This window comes from Festucalex cinctus, chromosome 2 (genome assembly GCF_051991245.1).
Source record: "Festucalex cinctus isolate MCC-2025b chromosome 2, RoL_Fcin_1.0, whole genome shotgun sequence".
Lineage (NCBI taxonomy): Eukaryota > Metazoa > Chordata > Actinopteri > Syngnathiformes > Syngnathidae > Festucalex > Festucalex cinctus.
The window spans coordinates 19559138-19578895 of NC_135412.1; the positions used below are offsets into that span (position 1 = coordinate 19559138).

The window sequence follows — 19758 nt, forward strand, 5'->3', positions numbered from 1 at the left end:
AAGCTGATGTGTGAAAACCCGGAAGTCGGAAGTCCCGCCTCCTCCGTGGCATACACCCCATTGCCAGATGTGCCAGGGCCATGCAAATGAATACGCTGGGACGCCTATCAAAGCATAGTGTGTTCTACCAAATTGAGAAACTCACTAAACACGAAAATGAAGATGTGCTCTTATTCATGCCGAATGCATGGACGCCTGTCTATGAAAATAGGGTCCCAAAGCTTGTTTAACCTTCAAATTATACAACTTCTGGAACAGCAATTTTTGGCAAGTTAACGGAATTTCCTTCTGTGTCAGTTGTTGGGAGCACCTGTAACTAGGGATGTAACGATATTCAAACATCACGATACGATATTATCACGATATGAAGGTCACGATACGATAATTATCACGATATTATGGGGGCGTTGGCGATATTTAAAAAAAGATCACAATATTGTAAAAAAAAAAGAGCTCATACTAAAAAAATAGCACAATATTATGCTTTTGTACAAAACAGCAATGTGAATAAACCACCTGCAATCGCTAATAACAATATTGAGGTACTTACTTGGTAATGCAAGCACACATTGATAGCTTCACAAGCAAATTAGGTTCCCCTTCATCTGACAATTAGCATAGATTTGAAACATAGAAGGCCAAAACATCCCTAATAAAAATTTAATTGCACTAATAAACTATCCACTAGATGGAGCTAGAACTGCAGAAATGGAAATCAACCTGACTTTTTTAACAGATGTGTTCCTTTTAAATATTTTGAACATGACGACGACGACATTGTGGCAGTTTTAATATCACGATGTCATGATATTGCCCTTATCGTGACATCCCTACCTGTAACTGTAAGTAACACCAAATGGTTGTAGCTGGGATGGGAAGAGTGCGGGTCGCATGTTAGTATGCATGTGGGTATCCTTTACTCTCTGACGGGAAAGCCGACAGTCGAACCGCCAAGGAAAAGAGTCATCCTGAGGCTAATCCAGGCCAAAGGACAGTCCACAGATGTTGTGTCCAGCCTGCATCCGTGCACACTAAGCTTGTACTAGGCAGAGAACCTAGCCTGTGATCCGGTGACCACATTCATTGGTTACATAATTGTCTGGGATGTTTTTCATACTGTGGGACATAGATACCAATCTGTCCCTTTACCTCAAACCACTTTTTTAAAATAAACAAGGATCACATCGTCAGGACAGTGTTATCTAGGAAATTGGTGAACATGCGGCTCTACATTTGTATGCGTGTTGTTCTGTATGTCATGATGGCTCCTGGAAATAAGTGTGGTGATCTCCCATCCCACCGCATGTCGGCTGTGGTTCGACTGTGGTCCACTGCCAGGTCCTACAATTGGATCTCCGAGAACACGCTTGGGATCTGGGAGTCTGGACCGGTCTCTCATCATCTATGTGCAAATGCGTGCAATTTTAGCGTAGGTCTGCGTGCTTCTGTAATGGCACCGCACCAAGTTACACTCTCCGCGTATGATATTTTAGGTCTTCCTGGCTCCATGTCAAGAGTTTTCAGTGTATTTACAAGCTGCAGTCAAATGACCAATGTGAGCAATACAGTTTAGAGAACAGGAAAGGCAAGAGAGGAATGGGGAGCAAGCAACGCAAAGATGGTAATTGAAGGGTTCAGGGTAATACTTAGACCAAGGGTTGCTGTTTCAACGTGTTTGCATAACTTCCTTGAACTTAATATTTTGCCCGACTCTGGAATGAGCGTAGGTCATTATGGTGATGATCCGAATAAAGAATAATAGTGGGCAAGCAAAATCCCGAAGAAGAGACGGGGCCATTCTCTGATTTGTTTGCTCCTCTCTTTCAATAACAAAGATGTGTAAGGAGTTTTGATTGGGTGTCGATGGAGAAAGGGATTAAATCTCAGTTTCATGACTGGGTGGGACCCTCCTGGTTAAGAGCTGAACATTTGACTGTCACTCCTCTCCTGCCGTTCAACATTTGTCTTTTAGAAGGCCAGCAGTCAGCATTGACCGCATCACATACCAAAGCATTCATTGAGTATGTTATGCTTGAGTTGATGTAAAATACAGAGTCTCTCTAGGAAGTTTTGGGAGGGAAGAAGAAAAACAGCAATTGCATCACAAGTTTCACTTCCTTGGTGTCCGACCAAGATTCCTCTATTTATGCAGGTTTACAACAAGGATTCAGCCGAGCCTTTGCTGAGCCTATTAGGGTGATACAATGAACTTGGAGGCGAGAGCTGCTGTATAATAAAAGCACCAGTCTTGGGTTGTATGCTTATTTGCTTTTCAAGATCACTATCAAAATCTTGACATTTTTGCTTCAGATGTGGAGCCCGATTCAGGATGTGTTCAGCATGAAGACCACAGACAACCTTTCTCTGTCCTCAGTATTAAAATAAACCTACCGACACATTTGCAGTTTAATAATTATTATGTTGTGTCTTTTCCATGCCTTATATATAAGGCTTTATATGATGGTTGGGAAAAATGATAAATATTGTCAATAGTTGGCCCTGGTAGTTTAGTTTAGGACAAATGTTGGAAAGCACTCACTGTGTCGTTAATCTGCATTCGTACACACAAGGCCACCTGGTCCCACTCTGTGTTTGGGTCTCTGTATCTCGCTTCCCGCCTGGAATGCACTGGTGGCCCGTCTGGTCCTGCTCATCTCTGGGAGCAGTCAGCCACCTCTCCTCGTCCCTACTCCCACTCTAAACATTTGGCTACTTTTGGCAGATTTGTTGATTTTTGTCCCCTTATGTTTTCCCTCTTGTTGCTGTAAAACTGATACATACCCTTTCAATTACACCAGTCGGTCAGAGAACCAGTGAGGGAGTGGGAGCGAGCAGAGTAAGTGGGTTGTATATTTTATTAGTGAAGTGAAAACACACACAAACTGGTCCAGTTCTGGGGAAACCATCTGTTGTCATGGCTTGTACTTGGGAGCTAACATTGTAGCATTCTTTCCTGAAGCACAGGATTACTAGGTAATCATTATGAATGTACACATTTACATATATATATATATATATATATATATATATATATATATATATATATATATATATGTACACACTTATTGTACTTTCCCCAAAAATCCAATTTAATCAGGATTTAAATCGCAAATGGAGTGCATTTATATAGCATTTTATCTTCCTCATATGTTTACAAATTCATAGTCACTTATCTCATTCAAAAATATCAGCGTGTAGCCTACACTAGCCCATTAATGCAGCTTATCAACCCAGAAAAAGGTTTTCCTTATCAATTTAAACTAACTTATTTTAACATCCAGCATCCTGCGCCATAACCTGGTCAACGGTAGAACAAAGAATCTTGTTTTCTCTCTGGTCTCATTTTAAATTGTTTCTGTTGTGTTGTGCAAACCTGTAGTCTTGTCCTAGCTAGCGCTACGCTACAAGTAGTTTGTCTCTCAAGTCTGGCCAGCTTCCACGTTTGCAAACTCCCTTTTGTTTGTTTGTTTGCGGCAGCCAAATATTCCAGTTGCTAGTACGGCGTTAGCCGGCCAGATATTCCCATAAACATACACCATTCCCACGTAGAAGGGAAGCTCCCATCCTGTCAATACTCAGTGACGACAATACGCTATGAGGCATTATGACTCGAATGGGAAACTTCTGATTGGACTTCCGTTTGCAACGGTCAATTCGCTACATAATTTGAGTCACCACTGAGCCTACATCTAAAGAGGTTTAAACTGTCTTTTCGCTAATCTTGGCAACCAAATCAATCATGTTTTTTAATAATGGAAATATACATCTTCTCAATACTTGTTTTGACTGTAAATAAGTCTATATACATCTATAAATAATAGTGCCAGTCAACTCTGTCCTTTCTCATGTTTTCTGCTTGCGTTGACCAGAGGCAGACTGATTAGTTAGAGTTAGCCCTTCCCCCAACCCACCATTACACCACAACCAGCCCACGCTGCAGCTTCACACACTTGCAATTAAGGAATGGCCATAAAATCCCCATGGAATGTCTCAGCAGAGCTGGACAGTTTAGCAGTGGATAGTCTTGATCACAAACTGGAGGAGATTATAATGGACTGTCTGGGAACTGATATTAGTAGGCTCCCCGTGATCTTGCTGAAGGAATATATCACACTTTCATGGAAGACATGAAAGCGTAAACGTGCAGTCTAAAGTGTGCTGTTCTCAGGGGTAGTATTGATGGTTCCCTGGGGCATCCCATGAACGCATCTGTTTCTGTCCGGCTGACTCTCCACACTCATAATTTCAAGAAAGTCATAACACAAATTATAAACACATCTCCTGCAAGTGCGACACCAAGGAATAGCAACGTAAAGTGTGCAGAGCTGATTTAGGAGAGACAGACTCTTAAATCTTTACCTTTACTTCTCTCCTCTACTTCTGTCTCCCCTTTCTCTCATGTAGCTCAAACGTCTTAATAAAAAATATGTAACCTTTTAATTAGCATTTTTCTTGCATGTTTGATTAGCTAAGCCTTACACATCCACCAATATCCTGTACTGTATATTTTAATCAGTTAAAATTTAAAGTTTGGCTCTTTCTTTGCCCTCATTTTTTCAGAAGTGGGTCTGACCAGCTAGTGTTTGATTTGCCCCGTGACATCACCGTCTGTCAAGAGCAGTTCCACAGCCAGTGTCTTCATCTAAGTCCCGTCTCCTCATTTGTCATCCTTTTGTCCTCAATACCACCCAGACTCACATCTCCCTTCCCCCATTTTCTCTCCCTCGCCTGTATTTTCTTTCCATTTCTGACCTCTCTGACTCCTTTTCCTTTCACCTACCGTCACACAGTCATGTACTCTAACATCCATCTCCCACCAATGTTGAGCCGAGGGTCTCAAAATGTCCCGGGCCCATTTGGGTTCAATTGGAATCACATGTTGTACTTGAACTATGATATCCACCCCCTTTATAAATAAGATGTCAGTCCAAGCTACAGTATCTGCTGGTCATTTTGCAAACTTAGGAGTGCTCTTAAAACCAACATGTGATATGTACATAAAGACACAACTTTTCATAGGAGGATCATGTTTATTCTTTTACAAAAAGCTGCTATCTAGTAGACTAAAAATAAAAACAAAACTGTAACTGTGCAGCCTCAGCAACAAGATTTATTTACTCTCTTATTACAGTGCCTTATGACTTCTGAGTGCACAGGGTCCGACTTTTATGAAGATCGATCATGCGCTTGTCATGACAACATTTCATTGTCACCCTTTCCACCGGACAGGAAATGAAGATAATCCTTTGTTAGGCAATGACACTCCAAGTGTAAGTTAAAAAGGGAGTACGACCAGAGTCTAGGAAAGCAAACTTGTTCACATTGTGCAAGCATTTGTCTTGTGTGCGTTGGCCTCATAATGAATCCTGTTGTTTTACATTGGAGGCCAAATGGCCACTCAAATTAGTTTGATTCAAAGGGCAAATCATCACACTGATGCCTTATGCATTCACTGGACACACATTCATTGTTTGAGAATACAGGAGACCGAGTTTATTGGCTGGCTAATCATAATAACGATCCTTTTTATTGTTTTAGGAAGACATCAGTCAGCATACACCTACAGGAACATTCAGAGTTCACCCCACAGGGAGACAGCGCCGTAATCTACTGGGCTCATTTACAAACTTGAGGGGACGGGGCAGCCAGGCTGGGGACCTTCTCTGAGGGTCCAAAGGGTCAATCAATAACGAAACAAATGCAATTCTATGGAGCGTTAGCTTGCAATATATGTGGGAGGAACCTGATGCGCTTGACTCTCTACAAGGTCCAGATGTGTTAAAGTCAATCTGTTACGTACAAAGTATGACATCATGATTATTTTCTTTTTGTAATGAATCAATCATTCACAGGTTAAAAAAAAACAAAAAACTTTTTTTGTTTTTGTTTCTCTTTTTACAAACAAGTGAAAAGACATCTTGAGCTATGACTGTGTAGCAATATTTGATAAATTGACTCAGTGGGGGTCAGAGAGATGGATCTCTGTTTTTGAGATGAGTTCTCAGCTAAGATAAACTTATCTTTAAAAAAATACTTGCCATTTACCTCACTATTTTCGTTTGCCCTTCACAACAAGTCTCATGGCTGGCTTGCTACCTTGGGTTTGGAGAGAAATCCTCCCAAATGTATTACCGCATTTTCCGCACTATAAGGCGCACCTAAAAGCCTTCAATTTTTTCAAAAGCTGACCATGCGCCTTATAATCCGGTGCGCCTTATATATGGATCAATGTTGAGCCGCAACAGGTCTCGCTGTCAAGACGCTATCGGTGACCCTGCACGATCGGTGACGTGCATGCACGGAAGATTGCGCCATCTTGGATCGCTAGCTAATACTAATACTTTACCTCAGAGAAAATAATAAAACAGCTGTTTATTCATTTTGGAGTTGTCAGAAAGCTGGTTTGTAATCTATTAATAAAGTTTGACTGACCTATCTGACTGTTTTGTTGACATTCCCTTTAGCGCAGCACCATCTAATAGATGCATAACGTAACCCCAGCCTCTACTGTAGCACCTTATATATGAAAAAAGTTTTAAAATATGTCATTCATTAAAGCTGCGCCTTATAATGCGGTGCGCCTTATAGTGCGGAAAATACGGTACTTATTTGTAGATAAGCCCTGCAAACCTTATCAGGGACAATGGTCACTACAGTGGACAGCTATTCCAAAGTTACTTTTTCCTATATAAATAAATCTTTAAAAAAACAAAAAAAAAAAAAAACCTTATTGTCTGTATTGTGATTGAATGCAAAAAATACAGAAGATGATGAAGTAGATGTGATGGAGTTACTTGGGTCGGAAGCTGAGTTGGAGAGTTTGAATCTGGCAGTGTGTTGTCAAGATGGCCCCTTCCTAATGCATTTTGAAGTTATTACCCATGTTCATGATTGTGAACACACAGTGATGCCTTCTCGAATCATTTACTGCATTCCTCTTTTTTTCAGTTTTACAAGCTAATGGGGTATATGCCACGGAAGAGGCAGGACTGTTTTCGCACATCAGTTTGGTTCCGGTTCGTTTTGCAACGTGTGGGCTGTCTCAAAATACTTGCGCTTCCAACTTTGTGCCCCTCGGTTGCGCGTTCGCAACCCGGACCGGAACCAAACTGATGTGCAAAATCACATCCTGCCTCTTCTGTGGCATATACTCCATTCATAAAAAGTCCTCTATTACAGCAGTTAGTGCGCTAAGCACACACTAGAGAAGTTCATGGTTTTTATGCTTTGCTCAAGGGTTAGTTCTATTCACCAATTTGTTGTGCGAGGATGCAGGTAGGTATAGGTAGGATTTGTTCCATTAGCTTTCATCGACAAAACAATAAAGGTTAAAAAGTGAAAGGAGCATAAGCTTGACCTGTAAATACAATAATTGCTCAAAACTCCCACCAGTTCGTTTTGTCAGTCTGGACCACTGAAAATCTAAAGTTATGTCCAGTACACTTCACCAGTCCATGGTGTCGACCATTTAGTAACAAATAGTGTACGTATATAGGTTGAGTTACTTGCATTTACTCAGAGATTTTCAGCCCGTAAAAGTTAATGCCACCGGCCTAATATTGAAATGTGGTCTGGTGCTGCTGGCTGGATTCGGTTGAAAGCACATGTTATGCGATAGCGTTGCTCTGCAGGTTCATATGTGCAATTGTGCATGTGTTTGTGTGCGTTCCCATTACAGTGAGCATTATTAAAAGAAATAACAGCAAAAGGTGTGTGGAGACGAAAAGTGTCACGTCAGAGCTGCTGCGTGATTAATGGTGTGATTAGCTGCTCCGATCCACATGTCAGAACACACACCCATGCGCACACAAATACCGACCGGCACGAATGGGAGTAACCATGTGAGCGCACACAAACACACAGCGGCCTATTAATGGTCTTGAATGGGAGAATCCAGATGCGGTGCACGGATAATTGTACTAAAAACACCAAATGTAGGGTCCCAGGCCAGCGAGACTTTAGTCAGGGCTCAGTGTGTTTATTTTTGCAATTGAGTTATTACTGCGGGGACTTGAATCATGGAATAAAAACACTCCAATGCAGGTCAATTTTTAATTGAGCCCAAAGTGCAATTTGAATGTGCCTCTCTCTTCCTCTTCCCCTAAACTCAACCCACACATTATCTTGCATTGACATGCTCCTGATTACCTCCACCAAGGAGGTTATGGCTTCATCATCAACAGATGCTGTTTTTTTGTCGCTGAGCATATATAATTTAGAACTATTACTTAGGTGTTGGATTGCAGGAAAATCCTCCATCAACCCCATTTATATAAACGCAACTGAGAAAGGAAAAAAGAAAAATAACTTGGATTTGGACCCACTTGCAGCAGACACCACATCCATCAGGAGAAGTTTCTTGTCAGAGCCCCGTCAGTCACATTTCTCAACTAATGTTCTTCTATTTGTTCAAATCTAATAAAGCATAACTCTTGATTACCATAATTAATCAAACCAAACTCCCTCCTGAATGTCCAGCTTCAGTGAAATGTCTGAAAAGAACAGGAAACCTTTTTTTTGGGGATTGTTTTAAATAACTGGGAACTCGATGTGAAGCCTTTAGTTTATCTTAATTTAGCTCATATTACTGTGTTGTAGCTCACCTTAGCTTATATTAATTTTGTCAAGTGAAGTTTATTTCTATAGCCCTCAATCACAAAAGAGTCTCAAAGGGCTTCGCACACCCACAGCTCACAATGATCACTAATATCGCCTAGTGTAAATACTGAAATGGCCAGAGTGCAATGGAAGCCAAGTGGCCAACTTTTATCACATGGTTTGGTGCTGCACAATGTTAGTTAAGTCAAAACAGCATGAGTGCCCATTGAATAAAATGAAGCCCCACGGCAACACCTTTGGGGAAGTGTACCACAATGGATCTTATCCTAGTTGGTTGGTGTAGAATTCATTCCGCAACAGCCATACTTTGATCATGGCAGGAGAGGAGTGGGGGAGGAGAGCGGATAAGCGGCAGTAAAACGGGCCAAAATCCAGATGTCAGGGTGTAAGGCAGGGCAAGGGAACATTTGCAAACTAGCTGTAGTCTAACTAAATGTGAGAGTGTACAAATAAATCTTATGTGGAGATGTAAACATTTCTACAGAGGTAGCCGCTCATCTTTCCACGGGTAGGGCATTCAACAGGACTGGAGTCCAAATTGAGAATTTTGAACAGCTGTATACTTCCAACTTTTTGGTAACAGTTTTGGGAAGGCCCTCTTTCGTTCCAACATGACTCTGCAGAAAGCAAGGTCCAGAAAGGCATGCTTGGATGAGTTTGTTATGGAACAACAACAACAACTTGAGTCTTCTGACCACAACCCCATCAAGAAAAGATTGTGAGACAGGCTCTGTCATCCAAGATTATTGTCCTCTAAACTCACCAAATCCCACAGGCACACTAAAATCTTGGATAAGGTCTTCCTAGAATAGTGCAATGGTGAGAACGAATGTTTTTTGTCCATCGTTATTGATGGTGTGTTTGGCATCACTTTACAACATCCAGTTTATTCTATGGGATAGTCATCACTTATCTATTAGGGGTATCATTTCCCTCGGATAGCGGGTGTAGATTTGAATGCCGGGTTGTCTGCGTATGATTATGCTTGTTCCGTCTGCACCTGTGGACACTTACAGTATTTGCACAAATTTAGTGGGAGCCAGCAGTGACACAGGAAAGATGTCATTGACCCCTCAGGCTACTCTATTTGGCTTGATTACATTATTACGTGAGCATGAGTCACACTCTCTGGTACCAGACCACTTGAAAGATGTCTGGAATGGAGACGTGGAAGTATGCCTGTGACGTCTGTGCACATAAAAGGACTTGCTAAATGTTTATTGGTGTCACCTCTGAAATCAATATTCCAAGGCTGACTTTTTTTTCTATGTTTGAAATGTCTTCTTCAGGCAGCAAGCTTTACTGGCAGCTATCAGTGAGAAGGATGCTAACATAGCCCTTCTGGAGTTGTCTCCCTCGAAGCGGAGGAAAGCCCAAGAGGAGGTGATGGCTCTGAAGCGCGAGAAGGACCGGCTTATGCACCAACTCAAACAGCAGGTACAACCAGTACGCACAGCCCACTAAGCGATGAAGAATGTGGCAGACATACAGCCATTGTGGTCAAAATGGGTGACTGGCATGTGAATGATGTGGAGCCTCGCCTTGTGGTCACAATTTAGGACATTGTGGCTTTGTAAATCAAAGCGGAACGACAAATTCAAACCTGCTGCAGATCGCCAGGCCTCGCCTGCAAAGCAGCCTCACGGCCAAACTTGTACTTTCAAACTAAGAACAGGCAGAAGTTAATAATTTCTTGTAAACAGAATTGGCTCCTCCGCCTCAAACCACATTTTTGTGCTCAGTCATCACATGACAAATGTGGTTCCACATTCAGGAAAAAGCAAATGATCACATAAGTTGATATGGCAGTACTGTAGTGTTTTTGCAATTAGTTCTATGTAATGCAGACCTGCATTTGACTCATAGGCGAGTCATTAGCAGATTGGGGGTCCTGTCTGATATCTTCTGGTGTAACAGATGTTCAATGTCACCACCTATTTCCCAGATTGACCTTTTTTAGTTCAGTACAACCCAATCCAAGCCGAGGTATGTGGTTTATGAGGTTCTCGTCAAACCACATGGCCGACGGAACCAAAATGAGCACTAACAATAATGATCCAACAGCAGGGAGTCTGCCTGTGTCCTGAATCAGACGAGTTTCTGGGAAACGTGGTGCATTTTAAAGTCAAAAGATGCAGCGGTAACTGCGCACCTACCTAAATGTTTGTATCTGCCTCGTAAACAATTGCCAGGCACTGCACTAAAGGTATTTCAGGGAAATCTCATTATCTGTTTATCACCTTTGCATTCATCATGTTTTCCTGTTGGACAACCCGAAGTTACGGTTATATCTTTTCACGTGATGGGCTTTATTTGCAACAGTGTGATCTGGAAGAAGAAAGATGGAATGAAGGCTTGTTAACTCATTTACTCCCAATAACGTATAAATATGTTTTTAATGTTCTAAGTGTCCCAAAGACGTATTTATACGTTTTTGTTTTTCTGTATGCTAGAGCATACAGAAGGCTTTGATGCAGCCTTTCATCTGCAAAGAACAGTTGGAGAAATGGTAGTTATTACACAACCGGCCAGCAGGTGGCAGCAGAGCAAAGGAGATCAACCAGGGCCATCTCGAAAAAAAGCTCAATTACTTTGAATTTTAAATAGATTTGTGAAAACTGATGAAACTTAGCTCTCTTCTAATGCTAATTGCTGCAAAACGGAAACAGATAGAAACAAATTTTTTTGCTGATGAAAGAAGAGACTTTAATCTTTCTTTTGATAGGTTCCATGCTTTTATAGCAATAGAACACAATATTCTGTGGGCCTTGCAAAATCAGTCAAAATCTAGTAAAACAGCCGGGAGCGAACGGGACTGCTTCTGTGAAAATGGCTGGGAGTGAATGAGTTAACAGTAGTGGGCATTCCATCAACATTGACGGAAGGTCAGTCGATCTGTCAATGACATTTTGTAGACAATTTACGATTAACTAGAAACTTGGAAAAAAGTGGGTTTTCGTTCATCGATATAATGGTGACAACCTTTCATCACACATGAAATGCTTTGGTAAATGAACTTGATTTGATACATGCTCTCGAGCTTTGCTCCCGACAGACCGATAAGGCATTGCCTTTCCTTCTCTGTCCAAGGACTACTGTGTTCAATTTCTTCAATTTGCTACATTTTTTTTTTTTTTTTTTTTTTTTTTTTTTTTTTTGTTTTGTTTACCAATTGGCACTCTCACGTTGAGTGACGTCACGGACAGTCAAACCGGGTGTATTTAGAGTTGTTCAAACTTAAGGCGCCTCCAAATACGATCTGAAACTACCTTCTGAGTGAGGTTTCAATCTCCCTCGCAAAATTGGATTTCATGTGCTTTGTGACTGTCCAGACTACAAAAGAGCCATCCAGTCTCAATCTGGATAAACAAAATTTGGATTTTGGCTGGTAGTCTGAAACAAGACATGGGACTAAATGTTATTTATAGAGGCCTGCAAAGTAAGTGGTTCCTAAGAGTGGTTACTGCAGTTTCCAGTCATGATCTCTTATGGCATCTCCCAACATGACACACACCTTTGCATGGTTTCTTTGCACCCACTGTGATATGTGAAGGATAAGTTGCCCTCCTCAGATCATCAATAGCCACCGGTACAAAGAAACTGACCAGGAAATGCCAAAGAATTATGGGACCCTGCAGAGAAAAGGATCTGGAGAAACAGATTGATTTACAGATAGCTGTGCCCTGTCTGACCTCCCCATCAACCATTTTCGGAGTATTGTGCGTGTGTGCATGTATGTGTGTTTCTGTGTGAGCATGAAGTCTAAAATCAACCCTTCTTTCTTAGACATCCAGTTACCCTTTGAAGTTGGAAAAACTCACATTATCTCACACACACGAAAAGTGTAATGTTTAGACTTCCTCAGGGAGAGTCAGTCATCGCCCCTTGCGGGATTCCTCACAGTGGTCCCAACCTAGTAAAAGATGACTAAACATCAGTGATGCTTTAAAGTTTAGAAAAGATACATTTGTTCTCATACTCATATCCTCCTTTTAGGTCTGAAAGACTTAAGCATCCATCGCCACAACATTCATCTCTCTACTGTGGAAAGATGAATTTAGCGTTTTTAGAGGTGCGCCAATGTAATACAATCGGTGTATTTGAAGCAAGGTCACTGTGTCGTGATCAGTCCTACTGGGAAAAAATGTATAATGTTGGGCAGGAATGCTTACTCACACACACACACACGCCTATAAACAGACCTGATTGAAGAAGTGATGAAATAACTGTTAACGACATTTTCAAGACTTTCCTTAGGTGTGTAGTTCATCTCAAGTGTTCTTTTACGAAATAATTGTGATAATGGGCTTGTGCACTAGTCAGGTTGAAGTAAGTTTGATAAATACCCGGTGTTGACATTGTTGTGTCTAGTCTTGCATTTGGCAAAATAATTCGGTTCGTTTAATTTTAATACTCGCCGTCATGTTTGGGACGGATGTGATATCACATCATTGACACTCAGACCCATTAGTTACTATTGAGTGAGACTCCAGGTCTCTTGCCTGCAGATGAAAGTCTGTCATCCAGCCTCAATTATTTATTTATTTATTTAACGCGGTGACGTCGCTTCGCTCTTTGCCAGCAAATTTGACTGCGAGCAGTAGCTGTCATGGCGTCTTGACAAATACGTTCCACGAGCTATTCCAAGCTTGCTTTAATATAACCAGTGTAACAAAAGACACATTTGGATGCAGTTTTTCTTGATAAACCATATACGTTTCTCTTTCTGACCACCACAGGTATACTTAAAGCTTCAGGTTTAGGCAGGTCTTGACCCAATCTTTGGGTGCAAAAGAGTATTAAGGCTCAATCCAAAAACTGCCCCTTAGCGCTAGTCTTGTCCCTCAGCCCTTGGAATGCGCATTCACAATGACGAAGAAGTTTCCTAATTCTCCGTAAGCTGTAGGGGTAGGATTACAGACTAGGGCTGTAGGTCCCTTTTCACGAAGATAGACGCCGACCTCCCTAGGTTCGCCCTGACTACAGTTACGCCCCCCTCGGCAACACAGACAATGCAAGCAATGGCGCAAGTAATGGCAACACCAGGAAATAGCAAAAAACAGGAGACACAGAAATGTAACTATGTTAATATTTATTGAATGTCATAGTAATGATAGTGGTTTTGGTAAACGCTCGCTATTGTCGCATCTGTTCCGTCACAATCAGCACGCAGCTGTGGAGGCTTTAGGTGACAACGTAGAGGATTGGATAGCAACAATATGTTCCCAATTCCTAGAGGGATTTTTTTGTCTTGCAGGGTGAAGAGGAAGTAATGTGATTGTCAAGCACTCATTATGCAAGTTCTCCCCCCTTTTAATGATAACAGAGGTCTGTCATTTTCATCATAGGTACACTTGAACACTGTGAGAGACAGAATGTGGAGGGGGAAATCCTGGAAATTACATTGTATCGCAAATAAATGTATTTGTTGTGAAATGTGGAGGAGAGTTTTCACAACAGCAAAACTTAAAACCTTTAATTGAATTTCCCACCTTAAAATTTTATCTAAGTTTGTTGCAACTTTGTGTGCACTTGAACCTTCATGACAAAAAATCAAATCAGACATAGCGTGACAGAATAGCAGGTAGGATTGTTCAGCCTTGATGAAGGAGCGTTGCACTTCATATTTATCTTTCCAAGGACACACACAGCTAGTTCAGCATAAGCATGAAATATTTTTGGATGACCTTATGTTTTAGTGCAGTATAGTGTTTGATATGTCCTATCTAGATGACAGGTGTCTACTTTGTAACAGTCTCCCCACCCAGTCACACCTGGGAGTGTCAACACCTGAGGTCAGGAAGGACAGGCAACTTCAGTATAGTCGTTAACCATCCTGGAGTCCGTCTGAGCCCTCCTACACCTCATCCCTTTTTTCCTAACCATGGTGTTGAGGTTCTTACCCTATCTAAGTAGCTCTTCCTCATTTGAATGGTTAAGCTCTTTAATATGAGCTACATCCTCTCTTGTGATCTTGCCTGCCTCATTTCCTCAGTCATTAGGCCCTCACTTCTTATCTCAGCGGCTGTGTCCCCAGGCTGTATCTACCTTGTATCTGTGGCGGCTGACAGTGGCTTGTGGTCTTTTTATCTAAGGCTGACTCTCATTTAAATAGATGCCGCACCTTGTTAGATTACAGGCATGCATATAGCGTTCCCTCGAACCATCTTCAGACTCAACATGACTGCACCTACAGGTCTGAAGTCCACCCGCAGGGAAAGTATTTGCAGCAGAGAAAATATAGTGTGATGCTGAACCTGTCGATGTATTTGCACCCACTCCATCTATGTCTATCTCCTACGCAGCTGGCCTCACACAGGTCAGCCTAATGTCCCTCAGTGCAGTCTGTTATCTCTCTTCAGGGCAGAAATGTTAGTAGAATGACAGCCTATTTTACATAAACACTTTCTTACACAAACACACAAAGAAAGCTATTTTTGGGCATCCAGACAGAGCGACAGATATTTGAGTATAATTTCTAGTCTATGGAATCTAAAATGCGTGAGAACGTCTGCAGCCTCAGGCTACGTACAATGTTCACTAACTGTTCTTACTGCCATTTGTCTTATCCTTTTAAGTGGTACTCTGTGAAATGAATAATATTTGACAGACTTATGGTCTTTCCGTCAGACACTCCGACTTAGGCAATGTATCACCTGTCAAGTGTTGTCAACGCTGCTACTTTTAACATCTTTGAAGGCTTTCAACATGTTCTACCCTGGAGAAGGCCCATCAGCAGACTAATCACCAAATTGTGTTGTTTTCTCGACTTTGGCAGACTCAGAGCCGAATGAAGATGATGGCCGATAACTATGAGGAGGATCGCATCCACCCTCAACATCATCCTCACCATTCCGTCCACTTGCACTCGGCAAATATACATCACAGAAGCCTCCCAAGAGGACCGCCGCATGCCAACCACCGATCCCCTCTAGACCAGGTCAGTTTGAATGTCCACATCAATACACATCAGTGTCACGTTCAGGTGTGATAACACAAAAGCACATGTGATGGTCTCTTCAAACAAGACAACTTTAGGACTTGTGTATGAAATGAGTTGAAATCAAGAATCTCTCATGACCTCTTTTTCTCTGTCTGGTTGTCATTAAGAGACAGGCCCGAGGCAAGACTTAGTGTGTTTGTTTGAAGATTACACTGTATTTCATAACACGCCAAGTTAATATTCAATACTTGAGCATTTGCATCACTTTGTGTGTTTAAGGACACACAAATTGTAATATTTTCTAGCCAGAAAAAATAAATAAATAAATTTACACAAGTATAATACATTTTCATATATTCCTGTTTTTTGTTGTGTGATGATAAAATATTATTAAAGAATGCAGTAGAATATCACAAAGCCTTGACCTGGTGTATAGGTGAAAGTCCAAACAGTGAAGATAAAGTCTAAGTATGAATGACTGCTCAAGAGGTTGTGATTAATACATGGGGATTCCCACATGTTCCCAAATAACCATGTCTGTTTTTGTATGTGGTTTTAAATATTTCAAAATTGATTAAATGGTTCTGGAACTGCTGTCTAAATTGGAGTGAAATATGCACAACGGATTGCCTGCAGACACATGCATGTTTGAGCTATGGAATGAATTACAGTAGTGTATATGAATGTGTGGGTTTGCATCATTTTGAATTGAAGTTATTGGGCATACAATATTATATTATTTAGCACATATATATGTAGGTAACTTTTAACCCTTTACCACAATGTCCAACACCTGTACAAATCCAAAAATACAGCTTCTTAAATGGACTCTTCGACTCTGATCACATTTGTTCATAATTCTTCAATCCTTCTTTAAAGAACATTTTAAATATGAGTTCTTAATTTGTCATAGAGGTTGAACGAGGACTTATTTACATTATTATTATTATTATTATTATTATTATTATTATTATTATTATTAGTGTTGTTCCGATACCGATACTGGTATCGACAGAGGCGCCGATACTGCATTAAAACAGTGGTATCGGTATCGGTGACTACTCACAAGTAACATGCCGATACCATTAATTCCAACGCTAATATAGGATTTTGTATGCAGCATCTTGTGTCTTGCTGGTGCATGACATTCACTGATATATGACATGATCACTGCATGCCGATCTAAGATATCCTATTGGCCCTTGAATGCTTTGAACCAATGGCAGGACAGCTTTTTCATGTTGAGGAAAAAAAAAACCTTAAGTATCGGTATCGGCCGATACTGCAAAGCTGGGTATCGGTATCGGGAGCCAAAAAACGGTATCGGAACAACACTAATTATTATTATTATTATTATTATTATTATTATTATTATTATTATTATTATTATTATTATTATTATTTTTATTATATAGCATTAAAACTTTATTTAGTACAATAAGTAAATATATTTGCTAATGTTATCAACTTGCATTTTGCAGTAGTCTTGTAGTCATCGTCTTCTATTCCCAAGCCACGGTCACACAGCTTGTTATTTAGGCAAGTTGTTACCATTTAGCACTTCCTCTTGTGTAAAGCACATACACTTTAAAAACAGCAGAAAGTCTTGACATAGGTCAGCCTATCAGCACGTGGCTTTTCCTCATATTTGCTCTTTCACCCCAAGGTTACGACAAAGCCCCAAAGGAGCGACTGTGTGTACGTGCGTGCGTGTTTTTGCGTGCGTGCGTGCATGTGTAGTGCTGATGGGGTATGTCAGGTCACACAGCCTGAATGTCACAGAAGTCCCCGCACTGAGACTGTTTTCCCTCCAAACACAAGACTCCACACCTCCTTTTATTTCTCTCTTTCATCTAGATGATTAATTACTCTGTTTGTTTTTTCTTCAATATGGTTTTCTACCCTACCACCCCCCACCCCCCAATTATTTTTTTCTTCCCACCATCAAATTCTGGAGTGGCTTAGCCATATTTATCAATTAGCTCATAAAAGTCTCACATGCCTAGCATCTAGTCCATGTTACACAAGACTGACTTTTTGTGACAACATAAAATTGTGTTTCAGATTCTATAAGTGTAATAGTTGTCACTATATATTAGCCATATTACACTGTTATTTGTCAAGGTGTACAGGTGAAATATAATTGATGGCGACATGCACTGGAAGTGCGTTTATCCTCATGAGATATAGCCCAGCTCTGTGCCTCAGCAGGAAGTGTGTGCGCTTTGACGGGCATATTTGTGTCCATGTTGTTCTCATTTAGCTGTGCCAGCTCCACTGCCAGACACTTGGCAGCAGGCGCTGAAGGAAATAGAAAACATTATTCAAGTGTTTATCAAAATTTGAATTGTACAACCCTTACTTTTGCGCCTTTTTTTTTAGGCCCTAACATGTTGCTTTCTTTAGATCTGTGAGAAATTGCACATGGCACATATGATTGTTTGTGTGCGAGAGTGTGTCTGTCCGTGTGTTTAAACTGCCAGAATGAGTATTTATAGGTCTGGTTTTGTTTAGAGGGTATGTCACAGCCAGTTCCGCGTGCTAACATTTAGCATCTTGACTAGCTAGCACGTTGCATACAAAGACAATTTTAGTAACAGCAGAGTTGCACCCCAGTGAGCTTATCAAGCTTGTCACAACCGCTCAGCACAAGGACTGTCACGGTGACTATGTTAAACATGCAGCCAGTATTCAGGTTAATGTCAAAATTCCGGTTTTGGAAACATTTGAGATAACCTGGTTTACATATATGAGTGGGGAGAGTCACTCCTGTATACATGGTCATTGTGCTCAACTGGAAAATCCATTAGAAAGTGTGACACAGACGTCATTACGCAAAAAGACGTTATTTCCACTTTTAGCTTTCTACGTTGAATTAAAGACATTGGGGCCGATTCACTAAAGGTTTGCGTCGCCTTTGCACGGCGCTAACCGACAAAAATAGAGCAATCTGGGAGCGCCTAATTCACTAAACAAATCTGTCACTAAGTGCGCGGCCAAACAGATTGCGTCACGGTGCTCCGGTCTTATTTGCGCGTATGTAAATGAGGTAATTTGCATACATTTGACGCAAAATATGCCCACCCCAATGCAAGTGAGACTCATTGATATGCAGCGTCAAATTCACTAACGCCAGCGCAAACGGCCACACCGCGTTTGCGTGACGCAAATAACGTTTTTGGAAAGCATGTATTAACCTGACGCACCTCGATCTCATGAATCATGTAGTGCATGCCATTTGCCGCCATTTGCCGCACAACATACGCGACTGATCAGGCAGAGAGGAGAGAAAGAGAAAGAGAGGGGGGAAATATTTCCGTGTTAGTTTAGAATACATAACAGAAACGGGGCTGATCGGCAATGGCGGGGAGGCATTTTACGATCATTCTCACGTGCCAGATGCATACTGTATGCCCACGCCAACCTCTGAAAATATATATTTTTAAAAACGATCACACCAATAATTTGTACTTTATGAATGAATGAATGACGACGTTGCCGTCCTCTCTGTTCTGTGCAGCTTAAAGGGGCTTCCGGCCGGTTTCACTCAGGAAAATGCACTTTTTAAATACAGGATTTAAACAAACAAACGACTTCTCAATTTATAGATATGGACTTTTCATAACGTGTGGGGGTGATTTTGTCCTAAACCCCCACACCCCAAGCCTGTATTTTGCCATTTTGTGTTTGTTTTGTGGAAAGACAGTGTTTACACCCCTTCAGCCAATCGCAGAGCGGGGGGTGGTGTGTCGCAAACGGGGCGGGTGGAAAGTGTCAGCTGCGTGATGTCACTCCCGCGGCAATTTGAAAGCACACACGGATTACTTTTTTTTTTTTTTCACTCACTCACTCATTCACACATGTAAGCTTCTGTGAGTGAGTGAAAAAAAAAATTCGTGCAAATTTGCTCCAAGCTGTCAGTTTTGTGGGCGTGTTTGCACCGGTATATGATTAGAGCAATATCCTTAGTGAATAGGTTAGTAACTGGGCGCAGACTGCGGGTACATTTGTTGTGCTATTACCGGACGCAGCGCATTCTTAGTGAATATGCCCCATTGTATTTATGTAATTCACCACGCTAAATAAAGTAGTTGGTTTCCTCCTTGGTTCTAAAGTGTGGTTCTATGCTGCGTCGTTATGTTTGTTTATATCTGCTTGAGTATTTTCGATGGGTTGCATGCCAGAAGTACATATCC

At 41.2% G+C, this 19758-nt stretch overlaps 1 protein-coding gene across 2 annotated transcripts in view; it reads left to right on the forward strand.

Moving 5' to 3' along the window:
* LOC144014045 (ERC protein 2-like) overlaps positions 1 to 19758 on the forward strand; it is a 168839-nt gene that overhangs the window by 108262 nt on the left and 40819 nt on the right. For both annotated transcript variants that reach the window (XM_077513538.1, XM_077513539.1), the window contains exons 14-15: positions 9909 to 10056; positions 15398 to 15559. In XM_077513538.1, the coding sequence (XP_077369664.1) occupies positions 9909 to 10056; positions 15398 to 15559 (310 nt within the window). The remainder of the gene's footprint in view (positions 1 to 9908; positions 10057 to 15397; positions 15560 to 19758) is intronic.